Here is a 25,032-nt window from a genome sequence, read left to right on the forward strand (position 1 = left end):
TTGTGCCTGTATTTTATCAAATTAGGGATATGAAATATTTGATTTGTTTTGAGGACAAAGACTCTATATCTTCAATATTAATGATAGCATATTACAGAGGTACCTCTAGTACCTATGAAGACATTCAAACTCTTTGTTTTTATGTTAAGTGACCCATAACTGCTATATTTTCTGCTAGGTGCTTCTTCCATCTCATCCCTTGCTGTTAACTGTCACTTCTAATGACTGTATTATCAACTCAATCCCCCCACCTGGAGTTTGTGACAAACTTCCTCCAATCTATTTAGAAGTTTTGTCATTTACCTCAAGATTCATTGCTTTATTCTGTGATTGGTCAAGGTTACTAGAAATCAAGAAACTGGCTAAAAAGAGAAATACTGTATTCATTTTTGGAGTATTTTTTTTTTTTATTAACTTGATAATCTATTGGCATAGTAATAATGATTACCCTTATGGGATATATCCCTTCTAATACTCCTCATTTAGGGCCTCAATCCAAACTTACCTCCTGTTAGAAGCTTTCCCTGTGGATATTATCCCAACATATGCTAATTCTTCCCTTCTCTGATTTTTATTGTACTTACATTCAGCATTATATCATTGAACCATGGTTGTTCTGTCATTTTTGAATTCTTCCTCAATTAAACTTTTGGAGTCGGGGCCATATATTAGCAACATGGTATGGTAGATGAATCTACTACCTTTGAAGCCAAAAAAGACCTGAGAGCAAGACCACACAGACACTGTGTGATTCCTGGAAAGTCACTTAATCTGTCAGTGTGGTAGCCTACTTTCTCAGAATATGTTTCATAGAAGGTATAGACCTGCATTGAGAGAGGGAATTTCTTCATCTGTGAATTCCAGGCCCCATTCTTATCTTTCCTCCTTTATAATATCTAGCAAAGTGCTCAAGATATTGACACAGAAAATATTATTTAATTCATCAAGTTTTTAAATGAAATATGTACTGCAATTAGTCAGATATTCTGTTTAATAAATATGAACATTCAACTTGATATGTTTATTCTGAACTTAATAAATACCAAATAAAATGGGTATTTTTTATGTTTGGCAGAGCTGGACAAAGAGAATTATATAAGAAACTGACTTTCTATCATATTTTGCAATCAGCATTAAAGTTTAGAGGTTAGAAGAGGACTTTTACTTTTAATTTTTTAATTATTCTTTTTTGTTTTTTGTTTTGAAATTGAGTCACTTTATATTACCCGGGCTAGAAGTATAGTGATCATTTATTGGCCTAATCCCATTGTTGATCAACAGGCATTCTTTTATCTGCTTCCTTTCTGACCTATGTTAGTTTCCGCCTTATTAAGAATTCTGTTGGTCCCTTACTTCCCAGGGATTTGCCATTTTGTTCTGAATTTTGTGTAGATATCCTATTAGTTTTATCCATTGTGGATCTCAATATTCAAAGCTCAGGTAATCTCTAGTCTTACCTTGTTGAGTAATAGATTTCAAACAGATCACTGCTTATTCTTGTAATGATTCAGTCTCTCTTTTTCTGTTTATTTTTCTTTTCTAGTCTGCTCCCAGTTTTCAAGAGGAGTTTATGCTATTTTTGGATTTTATGACAAGAAGTCTGTAAATACCATTACATCCTTTTGTGGAACTCTTCATGTCTCCTTCATCACTCCCAGCTTCCCAACAGATGGAACACATCCATTTGTCATTCAAATGAGACCTGACCTCAAAGGAGCTCTTCTTAGTTTGATTGAATACTACCAATGGGACAAATTTGCATATCTTTATGACAGTGATAGAGGTAAGAGACCATTGATTTTGTTGGATTGGGATGAGTACTGCTTGCCTGATATTTATGATGATATTTCTATGTTATAGAGTCTCAATGATATACATACATACATATATATAAATTTAAATAACTTGGGGGCAAAGGATAAATAATATGGGAAATTAACATTTTAATGTTATGCCCATTCCAAAACTTTGGAGGAATCCTGATAGTAAATCTATTTGTTTATTAGTGTTATTGTCTATAAAATGATGAAATATTTTGATACAAAGTGAAAAATACAGTGGGTCTCAGATATTTTGCCCCAATACCAAACCTATGAATACTTTGAATGTTTCCAAATGTTGCAAATGTTTAAATACTGGATATTATGTGGCACAAGCTAAGAATCAATTTACATAATGAATAAAATGATGGCATGAATATATGTATGTATGTGTGTATATATACTTATCTATGAAAGTATCTAAGAATATCATCGAAAGGAACCTTGACATAATGGATAGTGAATTAGTCTCAGTTTCATGATGTCTTGAGTTCAAGTCTTGTTTCAAACACATAATAATTGTGTGACCTTGGCAAGTTGCTTTAGCTCTCAATACCCTAAAAAAATTTAGAAGACTATCACTGCCAGAAGAATGGCTAATCTGTATCAGTGGAGGGAATTTCTGCATTGGGGAGCTCACTATATTGATGAAATCATTATACTTAACACGTTATATATGTATATGCATACATGCACACAGATGCATACACATTGGTATATAATATAGCTATAAAGATACCTATTTATATGAATATATACATGAGTGCATAGAGAGAAATGTATGTACATGTCTCTCTCTTTCCCTTTCCTTATCCCCCTCTGTCTCATCTATATCTACCCATCTATATGGTATATATTTCTATTTTTCTATCTCTAATTAATTTCAATTTAATGCTTGTTTCTTCATTTCTAATTTATTTCTGCATATATATATATATTCATGCACATAGATTCACATGTAATATATACATATGCATATTCACTATATATAGATATATGTACATATTGTATGCCTATATACATTCTCTCTATATAACATGCACATATGCATGCACATATGACTATATTCACATATAGACAGTTCTCTCTCTCTCACTCTCTTTCTTTGTTTCTTTCAACCACCCTCCAAAACAATGACCTGAGTATAGTGGGGTTCCTGTCATTCTAAAGAAATACATGATATGATATGGATTCCAAAAACACATATTTAGAACATAATTTTGATTTATTGACATAAAGAATACCTAACAAAGAAGATCTATTTACTTTTACTTTTGGCAAGTTATTTGCAATCATGAGAGGTTCCAGTGTCATAAACGTGACATATAGTATTTGAATTCATATTTTCCTATTCATGCTTATGAACACATACATGCATGCATGTGCACATACACCATGACTTACACTTTATATTTATTTATCATTCTATTAAAGAGAAATATTGTAGTAAAAATGTTTATTGAATAAAACTCTAAATTATTATGCTTGTACAGTTTGGAAAACTTGGGAATGGCTTTATCTTTGGTTCCCCTGTGCTTTTCAGTGAGTTTTAGTTCTGATAGAAACCAAGTCAAATCTCTGTCAGAGGAGCCACGGAGATTTTTGCAAAAGATAAACTGCACCCTAGGAGACTTCCTTTGTTGATTAAATTTCTGGAACACCAACAATTCCAAATGAAAATTGGAAACTGTTCTTGCCACAAAATAGGATTTCTTGTCATTTAGCAAGGGTAGAAAACATGGTAAATGTTACTTAATTCTTCATTGATCAATGAGTTATCTCATGTGAGCCACGCTTCTCTAATCAGGAGTATTTAGTTAAGGAATGAATCTCCAATATCATACTGAACCTGGAAATGATAAGGTTCCACTGAACAACCAATACATTAGCTCAAAGAAAGTGTTTGGGTCCACAGATTTCTTATTCTGCTTTGGGGAGGAAGAATATTGTTATTCTCATGAGATAGAATAATTTATGGAAGCATTTAGACCAAATGTTGATTTCAATGTGATGAATTATTCTGAAGCAGTCACCTTACAAATGTGAGGATAGCATTTATATCAGCATTTGCTGACAGATCACCCTCCCCCACTCTTGCTTTTGTGCAAAGCAAACTGCTTTGTCCTCTCTGAAGCCTGAAAAACCTCACTATGTGGGAAGTTTTGGAAAGTGATGGCAACTAGATTTCTTCTTTAAGTTGAACTCAGGCTGATAAGTATACTAATTGAAGAATCATGATATTTCTTACATGCCTTTATTCATTCTTTTAAAAATTCATATTGGGAACTCTTAGAGTATTCTTTTGCTAATATAGATTAACACCTTTTATTTTGGAAATACTAAATAAAGTTTTAAGTGGAAAGATTTAAAACCATTTAACTCTGCAAATTCAATTGAGCTCAAGTGTGTCTGGTAACAATGATATTGAAACTAATCACATACTAAAGTGCTATTAAAAACCTTTGACTTGTTCTAAAGATATTATCAAATAGCTTTTGGTAAGATTTGATTTAAGCATTGTGATGTCTGGTTTTGTCTCTAAACTCTTTCTCAGAAGTACATTTGTAAGGACTCTCACAACGAAATTGGGAAATGCCTGACCTCCTCTACATAATGAGTAATTTGTCTCTTAAAAGTCATAGCTTTTTGTGTTTCTTTGCTTCTTTGGGTTTTTTTCCTCCTTCTTTTGGGTCACAATTCAAATGAGAAAGCTGGTTTTTGTATTTTTTTAGCACCTATTTTAAACAGAAAGGAAAAACACAACATAGTAACCACTACTCTCTTTTAGTCACATTATCTCTGACAATGACACCAAGGGCATATGATTGTGCTCCTTGATAACAATTTAAAATTTTAGGGATGTGCCCCTCAAAATCCAAGTTTCCCTAAACAACCCATTGTGGAACTATGATTTAACAATTTAACACTTATTAAGTACTTACTATGCATTAGGTGTTATATATTGGTAAAACAAAGACAGAAAATGAGAGGGAGAGAGACAGAAAGACAAACAAAGACAGACAAAGATACATACAGGCAGGCAGATGTGTACACAGAGAGACAGAAACAGAGAGAAGAAGAGAAAGAGAAAAATATACAGAGAGAGAGGGAAAGGGGCAGAGACAGAGAGACAGACAGACAGAGACAAACAGTCACTTACACACACACACACACACACACACACACACACTCACTCACAGAGAGAGATGACAGTTCTTGTCCTTAAAAGAGCTTAATTATATCTATTAAGTTAAATTATCTAAATTTTGAAAATATATTTTATATTCATCCTGAAATTTATTACAAGTATTGTAAAATAAATGGTTTCTTCTAACTCAAAATCCATGTGGTTCCTTTTCATTCTGGTATTAAAAAATAGAGTGAATCAAAATGTGAGCTCTAGAGTAGGGATTGCCTTTGGAGTCAGAAAGACTTACATATAAGTCTCTTTTTCTGAAATTTAATATATATGATTGTTGTGTGACTATTATCAAATTACTAAACTACATGTGTACCATACTTCAAGATTTACCATGAACCCAAATAATGATAGACTTTGAGAGCAATCCTAGTAAAGTGGAAAAAATAATAAATTTGGAGTAATGAAGATCAGAGTTAAATTCCACTTAGAAACATACAACCTGTGTGACAATAGGTCAGTCATTTAAGTTCCCTTTGACTTAGTGTTCTATCTGCAAAATGAAAAGGTTGAATAGTATTCCTTCAAAGGCGCCTTTGAGTAGAAGTGTCAAATATGGACCCACTGATGGCTGCCAAAAACATATTAAAATGGAATTGGAAAATATTTACCAAAATAATTTTTTACCAAAAAAATAAAAATCATAACAAAAAATTACAAAATATAATGCTAATGTGTCTAAGTCAATATACAGATCATAAGAATCTTTGAATAGTTAAGTGGTCCCCAATTCCATTTGTATTCGACACCACTCTCTTAGGACTCTAGGTCTATTCAACTATGATAGACTTAACTCTTTTCAGCAACATAGTGTTTCAAGACAAATTCCAAGAGACTTAGGACAGAAAATGCTATCCATATACAGAGAGTGAATTATGGAGATTTAATGTGGATTGAAACACAGCATTTTCACCTTTATTTGTTTCTTTGCTTTCTCTTTCTCATGGTTTTCCCCTTTTGTGCTGATTTTTCTTTTTCAACATGGCTAAAATGTTACATGTAATTGGGAAAATAAAATACTATTGAGGGAAAAATAAAATAATTGTAGATAATTTTTTAATCATCCTATAGAAATTTGCATTCTAAATTACAAAATGGGTCTGCTGATAAGTTAATTTTCTCTGCTTATGTGTGTGACACAGTTCAGATGCTAACACTTCTTGTTTATGCTATTTTCTAACAATTTTAGAGCTTTTGATTGATCACAGAATAATAGGATAATAGGACTATATATTTAGAGCAAGAAGATTCAACCTTGTAGACAGTCTAGTACAATTACCTCATTTTCCAGATAAGAAAATTTAGAGGCACAGGTTTGAATACCACTGGATGTTGACTTTGTTGACTTTCTCTGATCCCAAAGCATAACCATCTTGACCTTAGCTGACTATCTTGTAAAGTGAATACTGGTGATTATAAGGAATTATTCAGGGCAGGAATATTTGCATGGCTATAAGTTAAAATCTATTAATACTCCTGGGATGGGAAAGACAGGGAGATCTCTTTTTGAAATTATGTTCCTCTGATGGTGAATCAGTAGCTTCATCCCCAGTAATAAAGAATATTAGTCTACCTATCTATGGATTAGCTACTATTGCCCTACATATAGATTTAATAATATTAACATTGATTTTCTATTAAACTAAACCAATCAAATTTAGAAATGAATCATTCTAATAGCGATTTAACTGTGTAACAAATGATGATTTTGTTAGCTTTTACCAGTTACAAATGACTCACTTTAATAATGACAGATTTAAATCACAGAGAACCAGCAGTGACCATTAGTGACTTTTGGTGTGTAGAATTAATGAGTTTGAAAGTCTACTACTTTCTTAAATTAATTCTAACTGATTAAAAAAACACCATAATTTACATTTTCATTGATAGGGAGAACTGCCAAGGAACAGATTTAGAATTAGTTATCACTTGATGAAATCCATTTACTCATTGCTATCCATCCTTGAATTTCCTAGTAGTGCTTATCAGATTATAGCACTGAACTCCCATTATTACAAATAATATTTCTAAACATTTTGCTAATTCTTCAAATGAGATATATGTGTGTATACATATATGTGTATATATATATATAATATATATATATGAAACATGTTGTCTTTAATTATAATTCATATTTCCCACACCAGTTAGACAAAACCTATGGATGGTATATGGGGATTCCCATTGTACTAATGCTACTACATTGAACACATGAGTCATAGTATTCTATGGTCTCCAAAGAATCATAATTATCATCCAGAAGGGAATATAAGCATAGGTTGGGTATAATTAGGCATAGAAGTGAATGTGATCTTACAAATAAGGAGAACCAGAATGAGAGGTCATCAAAGAAGTGTATGACCAAAATAGAAATGAACTAATCACATTACAAAAACAAAAAAATAGATAAACAATAGACAGATTTTCTGCATCATTATTATCCTCTGAAGATAAAGTGTGGAAAATCATAATCATAATGAGTTGTCCCTTTATGATGAACTTATGGGAGGATATAAGCTAGAGATAAGTTGTGATATGCATCATCAAAAAAAAAATACACACACTGATGAGATCACAGAATCATTTGAGTATTTCAAAGAATATAGAGACTTGCAATATGATTATGATTTCAGAAATGCATATGTAAAGTAAAAGATAAAAGGACTTAGTCTTTATAACCTGCTGAAGTGAAGACAGAGGGGAATCATATTTATATTCAAGCATAAGAATGGCTACTATAGTAAGCATGATGACTAACTGATTTCCTCCTTCACTGAAGCTGAACAGAGAGGAAATGAGCTTATATTGTAACATAGAAGATTTCATTTACACATAGTGAAGTTGTGAAATTTATGAGGTGTTGAAAATGTTCTATCACAACTTTTTATCTCTTTTTTCTGAAAGATTTTTGACTAAATGAAATGGGATCTCAATTTTAAATCAACTTCTGAATTATCCATCTGTTCCATAAAAGTTTGGAAGGAGTTGACTGATTCTGACCACTCTTCTAAAATTATTTATTTTATTTTTAACTTATGAAATAAACCAAGCTTTTGGGACTCATGGTGCCTGATTCTCTTAAATGTTGCAATATACTACTATATCTGAATTTTAGATCCACTAGTGGTTTCATTCACCATCTTGAAATGATAAATTTTGATTTTCCGATATCAAATAGATTATATTAGAATTTGACATTGGACTACATGTCACAAAATATTTTCTACAATTGACAGAAATAATGGAAGTAAAATTCACAATGCTCTTTTGGAAATGCTTTTAATTCTGTCTTTTCTAAAGACAGAGGAATACTTAGGCAAACTTTTTTTTTTTTGCTTCAGTATTCCCCTTTATTTTTTTTATTATAGTTTTTTATATGCAAAACATATGCAAGGGTACTTTTTCAACATTGATCCTTGCAAACTTGTTTCAACTTTTCCCCTCCTTCCCTCCACTCCCTTCCCTAGATGGCAAGTAGTCCCATACATGTTAAATATGTTAAAGTATATGTTAAATATACTATATTTATACATATTTATAGTTATCTTGTTGCACAAGAAAGATCAGATTTAGAAAGAAGGTAAAGAAAACAAAAATGCAAGCAAACAATAACAGAAAGAGTGGAAATATTATGTTGTGGTCCATACCATAGGTATAGTTCAAATCATGTCACTCCCCTGGCTCAACAAACTCTGGGGAACTCCCAAAGACATTTAACCATGATAAAAAACTTTTTTGTTATTTAGTGCTCTTCACATTCTGGCCCAACCTAGTTTTTAAAACTAGCTTTACCTAGTTCCACTTCATGTACTCTTTCCATCAGCACAATCTGGCCTATGTAGTATTCCCTATACATACTATTCCATCTACTATCTCTCTAGATGCTTTCTTTAAAGGCACATTCTGTTCTTTCAACTATGGGACTGGCTTTTCTTTTTTAATCTCTCATCTCTGCCTTTTACATCTCTAGCATTTTTAAATACTGAACTTCTGTCCCTTCCTAATTCTGTTTTTTTTTTTTTTCTGCTCATCACTGTTGTTAATGCCCTTCCTACTAAAATTACAATGTATTTTCCTTGTAAATATTTTGTGTTGATGTATCTGTAGATATGTTATTTCCCAAAGTAGAATGTAAGCTTCTCAAGAAACTGGTTCATCTATATATATATTTTAAAATCTTTAGTTCCCTAGCATATATTATATTTTGATTGAATAAATAAACAATTAAAATTCTAGTAATATACATTAAAAGCATCTGATATCAAATTATAATGGCTTGAAAGCAAATTTATATTAGGGAATAAAATACTCTTCCACTTGGGAAATGAAATGTTTGTTTATGCTAAATTGTACTCTCCTGAATACTAAATGCTATTGTGGTGATCTGAAATAAGTGATTTGTCTCTTGAAATTGAAGATTTTACATATGTGCCATAGTTTCTTAGTTCAATCAGTTCCAGTAATGGAAAACTACATGATATGATAAAAATATTTGTTAAAATTGTTTAGTTGAGTACAGTAGAATTTAGTAGAGCAGTTTCCATGGGACAAATACCATTCTTGGGTTTTATAATTGAACAGACTTTCATCTTGACAATAACTTGCCTGATCTTTCCAAGACAGGAGAGTTATCGAGGTGTTAGAAACAGAATAGAAAAGATATGAGGTTCAAGCAGGAAGAAAAGAAACAGGTGCTCCTAGTCTTTGATTTCAGAAATATGAGATAATAAAGGCAATCACAGTTCAGTAATATTAAAAGCAAACATCTGTCTCTGAAGAATGAATTCACTTTTTCTGCCAAAGAATGCTCCTTTTGTTGAGTACAGTGGCATCTAAGCATTTTCATTCACAGATGTGGTTCTGAAGTAATCAGATGCTATCTCAGATATTAGATGAAACTTTTTTGGGGGTGAGAGAAAGGTAGAAGGGTTATCATCTAGTTACCTAACAAAACTGTCAGACATAATAACTTGAAGTTATATGGCATGGTACCGAGCTATTCAAATGACTTTAAGGACTTATAAATATTTATTTCTTAAATCTGTGCCCTCCCAGGCTTATCAACATTGCAAGCTGTCCTGGATTCTGCTGCTGAAAAGAAATGGCAAGTGACTGCTATCAATGTAGGGAATATTAACAATGACAGGAAAGATGAAACCTACCGGTCGCTGTTTCAAGATCTAGAGGTAAAAAAGGAAAGGCGCGTAATCCTTGACTGTGAGCGAGACAAAGTCAACGACATTGTAGACCAAGTAGGTGGTGCTATATTTTCTTTTTAAATCTATGACTCCAAGATATAGAATTCTGGTACAAAGTCAGCAACTACAATAAGCAATGGGGGGAGTGATGCGTGAACAGCAGTTTTTCGCAGTATGGTTTTGGTGTGACACAGCATTAGCCATCATTTAAATTATCCATGGCATCAGTTGGCAATAGCAGGTGCTCTAAAATACTGCTGACCTAACAGCTTAATGGTTTTGACTATTAACTTAAATCTACTATAATATGGGTTGCATTATAACTTATCTAATCTTTGTTTCCCCCATGAGAAATCTAAATTGAATCCTTGGTCTTTATTTGTCCCATGTTTAGTCTTTATTTTATGTAATATTTTTTTTAAATATGAATTTCTTTCACTGGAAAGATGCTATTTACTAATTCTAGATTATGAAAGTTTTCTACTATAGTTAGAGACAGACAAATTAGATCATAGTCAATCAGTCAACAAGCATTTATTAAGCTTTTTTATATATTAGATACTGTGATTAGTATTGAGAAAGCAAAGAAAGACAAAAACACAGACTGCTCTCAAGGAGCTCATATTCTGATACAGGAGTCAGTTAGTTGCATAATAGAAACAAATATATCTGAAAAGAGAGACTTTGCTTAAGAGAATCAAGACTAAGGGACACTCAGGAATTTGCGTAAGGTAAAATGTCAGAAGAGGACTATGATTCCAAAGCTTAGACCCTATGACATCAGGAAGAATGCTCACTTTTAGAAATTACCACATTAATTCAGTCCTTTTCCTTTGGTTCCACGGTTACTGTTCTCCAAAGTTAGCTTCTTAGCTCTATTCTCTTTAGAGTAGTAAAGACAATTACTTTTAAAACACTTTGCAAAAGGGGGATAGTTTTTGGAACATGGCTTTTATGGGACTCTGATCAGCAATGGAATGACTTCACACTATTCCTATATTCTCTATGGTATCACAATGCCCACAGATGATAAAGCAATCAATTGTCTTGATTTTGGAGGTGTATTTATGCTTTGGGACATTAGTTTCCTATTTAGGGAACTGAAAGAAGTAATTTTCTAAATAATCTCATGTCACTTATAGAAGCCAATCACAAAATAGATGGCTGAACTGTGGTGTTTTCTTAAGTTAGATCTGTGTGATTGTAGAATTTGTTATCTCCATGTGCACATAGTAGGTAAAAATAAATTCTATTATCTTCTGCTTGAATGTTGACCTATTTCACCTGATAATCTGTGAGCACATAAATACTTTTGAAGTCTATGCTCATTGTCAGTATTCCGATGGTGCTAGGAAATTCTGACCTGTTAAAATGTCTTTGATAAAGACATTTTAAAAGGGTATATGCACAAAAATGAGAATTATTTTTTTCTTCTATAAGATCACGTTCAATAAAGGAAAAACTTGGAACCACGCATATATACAGCTAACTATAAATAAATGCAGATAGACAGATGATAAATGCATAGATAGATGCAAATGGATGATACATATTTAGATAGATAGTTAAATAGATAATAGATGGATAGATAGATATATAGAGATCAATAGAAGATGGATAAATAATAGGTAGATAGATAGGTGATAGTAAATGGATACATAGCTGATCAACAGAAGATGGATGGATGAATGGATAGATTATTGATAGATTATATAGACACACAGATAAGTTTCTGAAATTAGAAGTATCTAGCAAAAGCATACTACATATATAAATTTTCATTTATACTTTTGAAAGTAAACTGATTATACATATACACACACACACACACATATATATATATATATATATATATATATATATATGCATTCATTTGATCTATGCTATACAATTTATTGGGATATTTTCCTCTTCCTATCACACTTCACACTTGCCTGTTTCTTCCTACACCCAAGATGTGCCTCCTTCCTTTTTTTAAATTTAGGAGATCTAGAAACTATTCAGCAACTTGAATGAATCAGCAGATGAATCACTGACTGATACCATCTGAGTGGTGGCTGGTTTGGAATGGGGGGTTGAGAAGTTTGCTAAAAGGAAAGGCAAAAGAATCCTGATTGTAATGTTTGAATTCTTTTCAGCTTAAGGATAAAAATTTGGTTCATTAATTTGAAAGCACAAAAAAAAATTCAAACAAATAGTAATGAAGTTTTAATTTATAAATAACAATATCATGCTTAGAACAGCTAGATGGCTCAGTAGATAGAGAGCTGGATCTAGAATCAGGAAGACCTGAGTTCAAATCCAACCTCAGACACTTACTAGCTGTGTGATTCTGAGCAAATCACTCAGCCCTGTTGGCTTCAGTTTCTCTTCTGTCAAATGAGCTGGAGAAAAAAAAAATGGTAAACCACTTCAGTATCTATATACCATGAAAACTCCAAATGGTGTCATGAAGTCAGATATGACTGAAAATGATTGAACAGACAGAATACCATCCTTAGTAAACAAAATAGAACTCCCATTACATTTATAATAATTCAATAGGGCAAAAAGATTATGAGAGAAAAATCAAATGGTATATTCTATAGAAGTGTACAATTTGATAAATCTTTTTTAGTCCCTGGAGTTTGAAGTACACTTGTTATTAACCTAAAGCCTTATATATGTGTGTGTGTGTCAAATTCTAGAAAATAGGAATTCACAGGAGTGGTTTTTTTAGATTGAATATAAATATATATTGCTGAGACAATTGGGGTTAAGTAGCTTGCCTGGGATCACACAGCTGGGAAGTGGTAAGTGTCTGAGATCAAATTTGAACTCAGGTCCTCCTGATTTCAGGGCTGGTGCTCTAACTATTGTGCCACCCAGCTGCTCCAATGTTAATATTTTTAAAGTCCTAAGATTACAAAAAGAGATAGGTATCATCTATCATAAAAATCAGATGAAAGTCTAGATAAAACTAGCATTAGTACTTTATTGTTTTATCTCACAATTCTTGCTAATTCTATATTAAGTTCTATTGTTTCTACCTAAAGGTATTCAATATTGTCAACACCCTTTTATAATATTTCCATGTCCTCATCAAAGCATTAATCTCCATCTCCTAATAACTCTGTACATTATCACCTTAAGTGGAAGACAATATATATTCACCCCACACATATACATACATATGTGTTTGTATACACACACATACATATATAATAGCAAGTATATATTATATCTCCTGAACATACCTATTTAATCTGTAATGTTTGATGATCGTAAAATATAAGGATTTGACAGAGCTTTAATAAAAATTTCTATGCACTCACCTTCAGAATACATTCTAAAAATCTTGTGCTACATGATTCCATATAGCACAAGAGGCTGTAACTAGTCCTTTTATCAAGAAATTGTTTCCATGGTAGCATATATTTTGAAGTACAAAAATTCTCTGTAGGTGAGAAAAAGAAGGAATATAATTTCTTCATTTGAAAGCACAGTGTACTGTTGCTGCCAATTCATTGGTAAGACATAATAGCTTGCCTGGTTCATGTAGTTGTGGGAAGAGAACTTATTATTAATTTTCATTTACAAAATGCTTTAAAGTCTGTAAAATGCTTTACATACATTATTTCATTTGGTCTTAACAACAGCCCTGTGTGTAGGTGCTATTATTATTGTTATTTTATGGATAAAGATAATGAGTATGACTGAGATTAAATGACTTGACTATGGTAATATAATTGATAAATATAAAATCTAAATCTCACTTATTGCAAATTAGTAATTATGGTGAAGTGAAAATAGCTCTGGATTCAATATCATGACTTATGACTTTGGCACTTCCAAACTGTATTACCTTGGACAAATAACATCGTCAGGGGTTCCTCAGTTTTCCCATTTATAAAATGAGGATGGGATAGTTAAAACTACTTCTGAGGTCCCTTCCTACTCTAACTCTTTGTTTTGTAATGTGGATCTATTTAAGTTTGACACTTTCATACAGTGTCTCTTGCTAACATAATGCTACTAATTGTTGTAAGCTGAATGAATACCCATGAAAATTGATTCTCATTGTCTCATTATCTTCTTCCTTATAGATACTGAAATGCAGGTTCCTCATTAACCTTGTATTTTATCTCCCTGCTCAGAAGGAAAGACTTGAGTCTTAGAGGTTCTTAAGTCTTTTTAGCAAAGTTAGCAAATGTTAGAATGAGGTCATATTTTCTCATGTCATCTGTCTTCCCTGCAAAAAAAAAAAAAACATATATTCTCTGTCTCTCTCTGTCGCTGTCTCTCTCTCTCTCTCTCTCTCTCTCTCTCTCTCTCTGTATATATATCTATATCTGTATCTATATATCTCCTATCTTTTAATTCTATATAATATATAGATAAAAATATTAATATATTTATATTCTACATAATATCTATTTATATATTTACATTCTCTCTATGTATATATATATATATATATATATATATATATATATATATATATATTATCTACACATACAAGCTTCTGCATTCTGCTATCTCCTAATTTTCCCCTCAATAGACCGTGGCTTCATTAACTAGGATAAAGGATAGGAATAGGAGCCTGGTCCCGTGATTTCATTGGAATAGGAAACTCATAAAAGAGAAAGCACCCACCAATGCAAGCTGACATCTTCTTCTATTTCCTATAGACTTAGAGTATCTCCTGGCACACTGAGTGGTTAAGTGACTTTCCCAGGATTATATAACCAGTATCTGTCAAAAGGAGACATTGAACAAAGATATTACTGACCACAAGTCTAACAACTCAACTACTATCCTAACTGCCATATCAAGGCAGCTAGGTAGTGTGGTGGAGAAAGTGGTATACTTAGGAGTGGGGAAGAGTTAGTTTTATTCTGATTCTAACACTTACTAATTTTTGACTGGATAAATCACTCAACCTTGTGCGCCTCAGTTTTTTTTTTTTTATCATAAAAATAAGGTGGAAAAAAATAAATGGCACACCAGACCAGTAACTTTGCCAAGAAAACCCCAAATGGGATCATGAAGAGCTGGACCAACTGAGGTGACTGAACAGCAACAAGAACAAGTCATTTTACATCTCTGTGACTCATTTTCCTTATCTGAAAATAAGGACAATATTACCTTTCTCATAGGGTTGTTAAAAGGATCAAATAAATTAGTTTAGAAAGAGCTCTATAAACTTTAAAGTGTTATAAAAATGTCAGCTATTATTATAGACTCTGTCTCTTAAGGTAAACTAAAAAGCACTTATTTATAGAAAAGTATTTCCCTTCCAAAAGTCATCCTTTTTTACCAAAGTAATGATCAATGGCATATATCCAAGGAGCTCTGCTTATACAATTTAGTGCTTTTCCTAATCCACCAGACCATTTGTTGGTTCAAATATTACCCATCGGCTCATCAAGATAAAAGCTCTGACTGTGACTGAGATATTTGCTTTCTTGTTTTTCCAGATTTCAATTCATAATTGAGAGATAGCATGCTATAATTATAAAGAACACTGCAAGTGAATCTTGTTTTTTACACATAGTAGCTTTGCAATAGTAGACTAATCATTTTACTCTTACAAGCTTTAGCTTTCTCAACTTTAAAATGGGAAGAAAAGTACTTTATCATCTCTACCTCAAGAATTTTTGAGAAAAAACATCTTTTTAAATGCAAAACACAGAATCTACATGGTGGGAATGAGTAGAGAGTTTCAGTGCCAGGAATACATGGGTTCAAGTCCAGTTTCTGGCACATCCTAGTTATGTGAACACAACAGTGCCCCAGGAATATCACTGAAACTATAAGCACATATATATAAATTCTTATCTGTACTAATGAAGTGAGTTTCTGCACCAGAAATTGTCCATATCAGTTAAATCAAAGATATTTCCTTTCTTTATCAAAACACAATGTAAAAATGACAGATTATTATCTAACTTTTTGCCCTTTGGGCCTATAACTTTGTACAAAATCACAAGAAACTTTCTGTTAGCGCACAGAGCATAAAGCAGAGCAGAGAGTGTTCATATTGTTTATTTCCTGCCTCTTCACAATTACTTCCAAATACAAGTAAACAAATTGGATCACCAGAAGATGTATGTTTTTCCAGAGTCTAGGTATGTTTTGGGGAAATTTTTGTGAAAAATTAGCCCAGCATTGAAGTTATTTATTTTAGATTATACCTCAATTTGAGAACAGTGATATTTGTATAAATTGTAGCATAATTATACATGTATAAACTATATCAAAATGCTTATTTTCTTGGGGTGGAGGAAGATGATGGAAAGAGGGAAAAAATTTGGAATACCACATCTTTCGGAAATGAATGTTGATTATTTTTACATATATTTGGAGAAATAAAATAGTAAGGAGAAAAAAATAAATTCTGCCATAAACAGTTAAAAGATTTTTTGAGAATTGAGGCAATTTTATAGCTCTGAATTTCATTTTTCTATGTTCACAACTGTTCTCATAAATTCAATCTGTCAGTTTTGAAAATGTGCCTGGGCATCTAATTTTTGAAAGCAGAGAATACATAGATAAACATGTTGAATCTGAAAATTCAGATATTATCTAGTTTTGTGCCATTTTATGCAAATGGATTGTATACACTTAAGGAAAAGAAGAGATTAGTAAGGAAGTTTTAAAATTTTTGTGGTACTTGTTAATTTCATACAAATAGAAATGTCTTAAATTTTCTATTGTCTTCATTTTCACGTTACATAAAAGTACACACGGATGTTTGTCTCTATGTCACTAAGGTTTGGAGAGGGCACAAAGGAGAGGCAAAGATACTCTGAAACAAACAAACAATAACAGGTTTATTTTCCATTTTACAAGAAAACAAATGTAGAGCCTGAACATTTGTTGTATTTTAGCCAGGAAACCTAGGCTCTGAACCCCTTAGAAGATCACAAGATCCATCATTAGAAATGGAAGATGAAGAGAGTCTCCAAAATGCAAAATAACTGGCACAAATTGAGATTATAAATCAGTTCCATTGGTTCTAAATTAAATGCTATTTTTACTGTATTGTAGAAGTTGTTTTATATTCTAATATTTAGCTGCCTTCATCAGAGGAAATATAATTTGATTTTTTGAAATAATTATATCAGTCATTACAAGTTAAATCAATGTTCAGAGCATTTATTAAGGACTAATTTTTATTTCTTTTGGACAGGTTATTACCATTGGAAAACATGTTAAGGGGTACCATTACATCATTGCAAATCTGGTAAGTGAATTTATTAATACTGACTATTTTAGTAGAAGTAAGCATTCGATTGAGGGGATATTTTTGGATGCATGAAATGCATCTAGAACAACTGAGTAATATTTTTAAAAACCTATTTTGATTATAACTGGTTTTGCAGACCAACAGAATCACTTGCTTTTCATATTTTACAAACCACTAGTCATTTCCCTCTGGTTATAAATAATACAAGAAATATCAAAAAGTAGTTGGAAGATATGAATTATTAATCATCTAAAAAGCAAGGGACCATGCCTTCTTTGTCAATGTATTTCCCTCCTCTAATCCCTACCACCATACTTAGTGCAGCACATTGTTCATTACAGGCACTTAATAAAGTATGTCTTGAATAAATAAACATTTGTTTCAAATATTAATATTTAGCAAAGACAATTTCTTTTGTTCCCAAAAGATAATTATTTTGTCTTAACTGTTATTCTCTTCTTTATTTTCAAAATCTGGCCAACTTCTATCCTCATTACTATCTAATAGCACGATTTTATTACATTAATATCAATGTGTGAAGAATTTTCAAAATAGTTAATACTTAGCACTTAAGTAACAAGTATGAGCTAACATCTTTCCTTGGGAGAGTGAAAATGAACTGACTCTACAAGAACTTCTGAGATTTGAAGACTGTAATGTTTCCTTGCCTTAGGAGAAGAATGAAAATTCTTTAACTTCCAGAAGTCTCTGCAGGTTCAGGCTATTCTTACCAACTCAAGGAGAGATGTTATAACAGAACTAGAAAAGATAATGACTACTGATGGAATTTTTCTCTAATAAGGGAATCAGACATTTAATATTATGAGAAATATTATAATTACAGCTGAGTTTCAAAAAGTCATAATTGTCAGTTTTTCATTTTTGTCATTATTTATAAGCTGAGTATTAAAAATGTCAAGTCATATTTTTCTCCCATAAGTAGATATCCTTATTCAGTTCCATGCAACTAAAATTATTAAGCTTTTGTCATATATTTTAGACACTATGAAAAGCAGTTGAGATACAAAGGCAAAAACAAACAAAAATAGTTCCTCTTCTTGAGTAGTTTACTTTCCACTGTGGAGATATACAATGTGCATAGATAAATAAATATAGATTAGTTTGAGGAGAGAGTGAGAGAAGGAAGGGGGAGCAGAGACACAGAGACAGAGAGAGAGGTACAGAGAAAGAGGGAAAGAGGCAGGGGGAAGAAGAAAAAGAGAGACAGAGAGAGACAAAGAGAGAGAGAAGGAGAAGGAGGAGGAGGAAAAAAAGAAGAAGAAGAAGAAGAAGAAGAAGAGAGAGAGAGAGAGAGAGAGAGAGAGAGAGAGAGAGAGAGACTAGTAAGTGAGGGAATTGGCAGAGGTTTCATGGAAAAGAAAGAAATAGATGAGCATGTCCTTTAAGGGAGTTAGGCACTGAGACAGACTGGTAAGAAAGGACTGCATTTTAGACATGAGGGACACCTTGAATGAATGTATATAAATGTCTGAGGAAGAACCTTAGTTCAGTTTGACTACAATGAAGAATACATGATTTAATTCAATAGGAAGTGTGAAAAAGTAAATTGGAGCCGAGTATAGAAAAAGAGTGGTTTGAGTATCCGGTTGAAAAGTTTTTTGAAGATTTTTGATAAAGAAAGTGACATTGTCAAACCTACATCTAAAAAGATTATCTGGGTCATTGTGCTTATGAGAGTAGGTGAAATCACCAAGGAAAAAAACATCTGAGTTATTAATAATATCAAATAGCAAATACACATAAATAAGCACATAAGCAAAATATAATCTTCTTTTTCCCCTGAAGCAATTGGGGTTAAGTGACTTGCTCAGGGTGACACAGCTAGAAATGTTATGTGTCTGAGACTCAAGTCCTCCTGACTTCAGGGCTGCTGCCCTATCCACTGTATCACCTAGCTCCACAGAATTCCTTCTGAGCTGTTGAGAATCAAGTAAAAAAAAAGATAAGAAATCCTCTCACTATATATTACCAATTTCTACTGTTGTTCAGCCTGGTTTTTCACTTTTACTTTTCTGAATCCCTTATGTGATAACTTCTGTAAAGCTTGGGTGAAAGTCTCTCTACAAAAACACTGGAATCATCCAAACAACAACCAATAAACAATAAGAACTGTGTGCATTCCCATGAACCTGCCAACAATCTAGCAATAGTCTAGTATACTTTATCCGTATTTCCTCTGAGAGGAATAGAGTTCTCAGAATGTCTGTTCAGTTCTCTTCAAACAACTCTTTCCTTTGAAAGCTTCCCAAAGTCTCTGTGATGGGAGAGTGAAGTGATAACCTCACTCAATTTATACACTAACAACAGCATTTCAAAGAAGAATAACTTTAAAGGATTTGTGAATGCTGATCAGCCACAATTCCAGAGGAGCAAGTGATGAATCATGCTGCCCATCTCCTGACAAAGATATGATGAGGAATGAAAAAATACATTTTGGACATGGTCAATGAAGGAATTTATTTTACCTGATGATTCATATTTTTTTTGCAAAGATTTTAGTTTTCTTTTGGATTCTTCCAGTTTTGGGAATGGTAGGAAGGAAATTGTGCACAAGGATAGGACAGTATAAAAAAGGAAGGAAGGAAGGAAGGAACAAGGAACAAGGAAGGAAGGAAGGAAAAAGAGAGCCACTTTTGAGTTAAAAATGCACTGAAGAGAACATAAGGAAGGTCAAAAAGAATCAGAAACTAGAAATTAAGCTTTTAAAGTTGCATGTTTATTGAATATTTAGATTAAAAAAATGTGCCACATATTATACATTTGTAGTTTCATGTATAATATTTTTTGTTTCTGTTCTACTATGTATTCAGAAAAACTGTTTTATTTTGTGATTGTTAAATTATGAATTTGTAAAAAAAAAAAAAAAAAAAACTTTGACCCAATTAAATCATATATTTGTAACATAGTTAATACTTTGTGATGCTATTTCAACTTAATTTGCTGCTTTCTGAAATATATTTTAATACATTTAAATTACATATTCTGAGAAGGATCCCATAGACATTACCAGATGGTTGAATGGGTTGATAACACAAAAAATGTTGATTTTTTAAAGCTATAGAATTATCTTTTATCCAAATTATCTTTCACCTTGGATTTTGGCAACACAGGACTACAGATAAATCAAAGTTTTATCAAAACTTTGATAAAGATAGTACAAAAACAAAATAATAAAAAAATTTACATAAAATTTGACTTACTTTTCATCTTCACACAGTATCCTTTCCCTTTTTGCAGAAGAAAGATCTATTTTTGAGGTGTCTGTAGCACAAAACATACTCAGCTCACTCAGTGCTACACTGGATCATCTCATCATCTTATTTCATCAGGTTCAAAGGTAGTGTAGTCCGGTGGAAAGAGTATTGGATTTAGAGTCAAAGGACTAGCATCCAAACTAGATTCTTCTATTTTAATGCCTTGAGCATGCTAATTTAGCTCTTCAACTGTGTAATTAGAAGATTAGATTAGATGGCCTTTGATTTTACTTCTAGCTCTAGATCTTTGAATCTAAATCAAAAAACAGTTTTAAATCTTCTGACAAAAGAAAACTTCTCTTTTACTGGCTCTGACCCCACAATAAGCTGAGCAAATCTTTTCTCTGAGAAGATGGTTCCTTTCTCTCAACATAAAAACCCAAATTTAGAGTCACAAAAAGTCATCATTAATGATCATGTATTTTATGAATATTCTCAATAGAGAAGTGCACATATTTAAATAAAATTTAAATGACTGCAATGGAGATCACTTTATTTCACATCAGCCAGGAGAAATATAGGAGCTGTTGACTGGAATTCCTCCTACAAACTACCAACTGCCGTTTGAATGGTTTCAATTTCAGTTTACTTCTAATACAAACTTGTCTGTTTTCCTTTTAATGCCTCAGTCTAGGGGCTCATCTGTTTTACTTCTTTGTCTTTTTGAATCTCAAGTTTATGATCCCATTCTACTTAAAATTAACAAAAATAAACAATAAATGCTTAAAAACAAAATATTCAACAAGAAAATAATATGGACTCTCTTGAAAGCATGGCAATGTTTCAATCATAAAATATTCCTTTGTAGGAAAGTTTCTCTGACACTGAGAAAGTCATCCAACTTTTTTTGATGCTATGAAGATCATCAATGTTCTCTGGTGATAGGCTTCAAAAATAACTTTTATTATTCCATTTCTCTGAGGAAAGTATAGAGGTTTATTTCCACTTGTGGTACATTATCCTTAATAGAAAATTGAAAATTATGGATGCACATACTCTAAATATTTTCTTAGACATCAGAAAAATAAAAACAAGAAGGTATCATTACTGGAACTGAAGGCTAAAGATGCAAGAGAAGAAGTATGAGTTTTAAAAAGGAAATGAGAGTGTTAAAGAAAATAAAGGAAAGTACTTGAGAACACTGAAAGAAATTATTAGAAATAAATTTAATAAACTAATACAAGAAAAATACAACTTTACCCAAACAATAAATTCCCTGTATGTTAGAATGGACCAAATAGAAGTTAATGATTCCACAATACAAAAAGAAATATTTACACAAAATCAAGAGATGGAAAAAAAATTTAGAAAGCATAAGGTATTTCATAGGAAAATCAGATTGGGAATACATTAAAAAACAATAAGAAAATAGACTGTCAATTAAAAATTAGAAGAAAATAAATCAAAGATAAATTATATAATAATTATTGAATTCCCTGAAAGTTATAATCATTAAGACAATAGGCACTGTATTTTAAGAAATCTTAAAAAAAAAAAAAAAGTAAATAAACAGAAAACAACAACTTCAATTTTCTAAGAACCTGAGGGCCAAATGGAAGTAGAAAATATCCACTGGTCATATTTTGGTAGAAATCTCAAAATGAAAACTTTCAAGCACATTACAATCAAAATTCAGTTTCCCAGTGAAAGAAAATATACCATAAGCTGTCAGAAATAATTCAGTTACCTAAGAGCCATAGTCAGAATCAGGCATGATTTAGCATTCACCATTTAAAGAAGTAAAAAACTTTGAATATCACATTCCAGAAGCAAAAGGATGTAGGTTTACAAGAAAGAATAACTTGCTCAGCAAGTCTGAATAGAATCCTAAAGGTCAAAAATAGAATTTTAATGAAATAGAAAACTTCTGAGTAATCCTGATGTGTGAAAAATTGTATAAAAACTTTAAAGTAAAATGCAAGAAGAGAGAAACATACATTAACATGAGCAATTTATCCTTAGGGACTAAACAAATTGTTTGCATTCTAATGTGTGGAAATTATATGTGTCTCCTCAGGACTCTACATTCATCTCTAAGACATAGAAAACATTTAGTTAGATATGGAACCTGGAAATGGGGAGATGTTTTGATAATCTTAAAAGAATAATGAGTAAGGAGAAGAAGAAAAACATTTTAGGTGTGAAAAGGAACAAGGGATGACACAGAAAATTGTCTGAGATTATTGAAGTGAACATGTAGGAGTATACAAGCAAGGAGAAAGAAATAGAAGTGTTTGATATTTGTTCCTCACTTTCATCTGAACTCCTTACACAAGTAAAAAATACACACGTAGTTAAATACAGATAAACATTTCACTCCTCAGAGTCCTAAAGAAAATAACTTCTGAGGATGTACAAAATATTTAAAGAAGATCCTTTTGAAATATCAAAAGACTAAAAATTCAGAATGGGTATCCCCACTCATTAAGAAATGATTGAATAAGTTAGAGCTGTATAAATATATTGAACTACTACTTCCATGTAAGAAATAATGAAGGGTCCTTGACATTTTATTAACTGTGTGATAGCTAAGAAAGAAAAAAAGGAAGGAAGGAAGAAACAAGGAGAACCCTTGGAGAAACCTAGGAAAAATTGTATGAACTAATTCAGAGTGAGTTGAACAGAACCAGAATGGTTTATGTAGTCACAACAGTACGAAGGAAAAATACAAAGGCAAAAATGATGATTTAAATCAATATGTCAATCTCAGGCAAAATATAATGCATAAATTCAATCAACATTGTTAGTCCTGTACTATGTTCCTGTTTCTGTGCTTGGAGGTAATTTGGGCACAGACTTATAAATACCCATAATTCCCATGAATTTCTCTGTGATGTCTGTGTTGTGAAAGTTGTGGCCCCACAGGGAGTGTTATGGGACTGGATAAATTTTGACTTTTGTGCTTTGTCTAGAGTGACTAAACTGATATGATGTGTTCTCTACCCAGGGATTTACTGATGGGGATTTATCCAAAATTCAATTTGGTGGAGCAAATGTCTCAGGATTTCAGATTGTTGACTATGAAGATTCCCTAGTGTCCAAATTTGTACAGAGATGGTCAACACTGGAGGAAAAGGAATATCCTGGAGCTCATACAAGTACAATTAAGGTTGGCTTCTTTTTGTCTATTTATTTGTTTTTCTATTATAGTCAGGAGGTCAAAATGAGTTTAATATTGTTTATGGTTTTAACCATTAATTCTTATGGAATGAACTACCACTCATTGTGGATAGTGTGATTTTATTTTATTCCATTTGTCTTTACTGTGATTACTTAATGGAGAGAGGAGAACAAACTAAATAATAAGCAAAGCTCATAACGTGGCCCATATCTTTTATCAAATCTCTATTTTCTTCCTGGTGATTTGATTTCCTGCATCACTGGACTGAAGAACTAGGAGTCCATGAATGCCCTTTGTCCTGCTACTTTCATTCCTTCTTTCATTCTTTCAGTGATTCATATATCTATTGTTTATCTATTTAATCTCAGTTTCCTGGGATTCTGAGTTTAAGTGACTTGTCTAATGTCAAACAGCAAGAATTTTGTTGAGGGAGTAGGTGGAAGAAAACAGGTCTTTCTGATTTTGAGGCCAAATTCCTATTCTCTAAGTTTTGTATCTTCTTTTCTACCTTCATCAATCTGCACAATAATTGTAATAGTTCATATTTATATAATACTTAAAGGTTCACAGTATACTTTAGATACATTCCCCCCCAGGGATGCTCTTAAACTACATTTTGTGGCATTTGTTATCATTATTATACATATTTTCAGGGATGAGTAGCTGAGAGGTTAAATGACACACCTAAAATCACAAACTAAGTACATGAATCATGATTGGAGGAAAGATAATTTTTTTTCATTCTAAAACCCATGTTCTATGTGCTATACTAAACTTCTTTATGGCATAATGAATGTTCTTTTTCAGATTGTGCATGATCTGATCTAGTATCAGAAAGGAAAAAAAAAATCTGTGTTCTCCACTTTGCATGTAGATGACTTGCACAATGCAAAGAGAATACTAAGTGAATACTACCTTGTGATTATTTGTTCCTTGGGAGTCATTAGAAGATAGATGAATATTTATCTGGCTTCATTTAGAAAAAAGATACTCTTCCAACCCACTACCAACTAACCAGTCAGCAAATGATCATCAATTATGTGTAAAGCAAAAAAGCATAGTTTAGTATAATAAATGGTACTCTGATGAATCATAAAAAATCTCTCTGTTATATTTGCACATATATTTTTATATATTGTACATATAAATACATTTATTTAGACATATTCTCTTTTTAAATATTTT

The 25,032-nt window shown here is 32.1% G+C and overlaps 1 protein-coding gene across 7 annotated transcripts in view; it reads left to right on the top strand.

Annotated features, from left to right (window-relative positions):
- The window catches only part of GRIA2 (glutamate ionotropic receptor AMPA type subunit 2), a 167,341-nt gene that overhangs the window by 83,108 nt on the left and 59,201 nt on the right, over positions 1-25,032 (top strand). For all 7 annotated transcript variants that reach the window (XR_004230324.1, XM_031943065.1, XM_031943061.1 and 4 more), the window contains exons 3-6: positions 1,544-1,783; positions 10,078-10,274; positions 17,395-17,448; positions 23,674-23,835. Coding sequence is in view for 6 of the 7 variants with exons in the window: in XM_031943065.1 (XP_031798925.1) it covers positions 1,544-1,783; positions 10,078-10,274; positions 17,395-17,448; positions 23,674-23,835 (653 nt within the window). In the remaining variant the exon portion in view is untranslated. The remainder of the gene's footprint in view (positions 1-1,543; positions 1,784-10,077; positions 10,275-17,394; positions 17,449-23,673; positions 23,836-25,032) is intronic.

The sequence above is a fragment of the Sarcophilus harrisii genome, chromosome 6 (assembly GCF_902635505.1).
Source record: "Sarcophilus harrisii chromosome 6, mSarHar1.11, whole genome shotgun sequence".
Classification (NCBI taxonomy): Eukaryota; Metazoa; Chordata; class Mammalia; order Dasyuromorphia; family Dasyuridae; genus Sarcophilus; species Sarcophilus harrisii.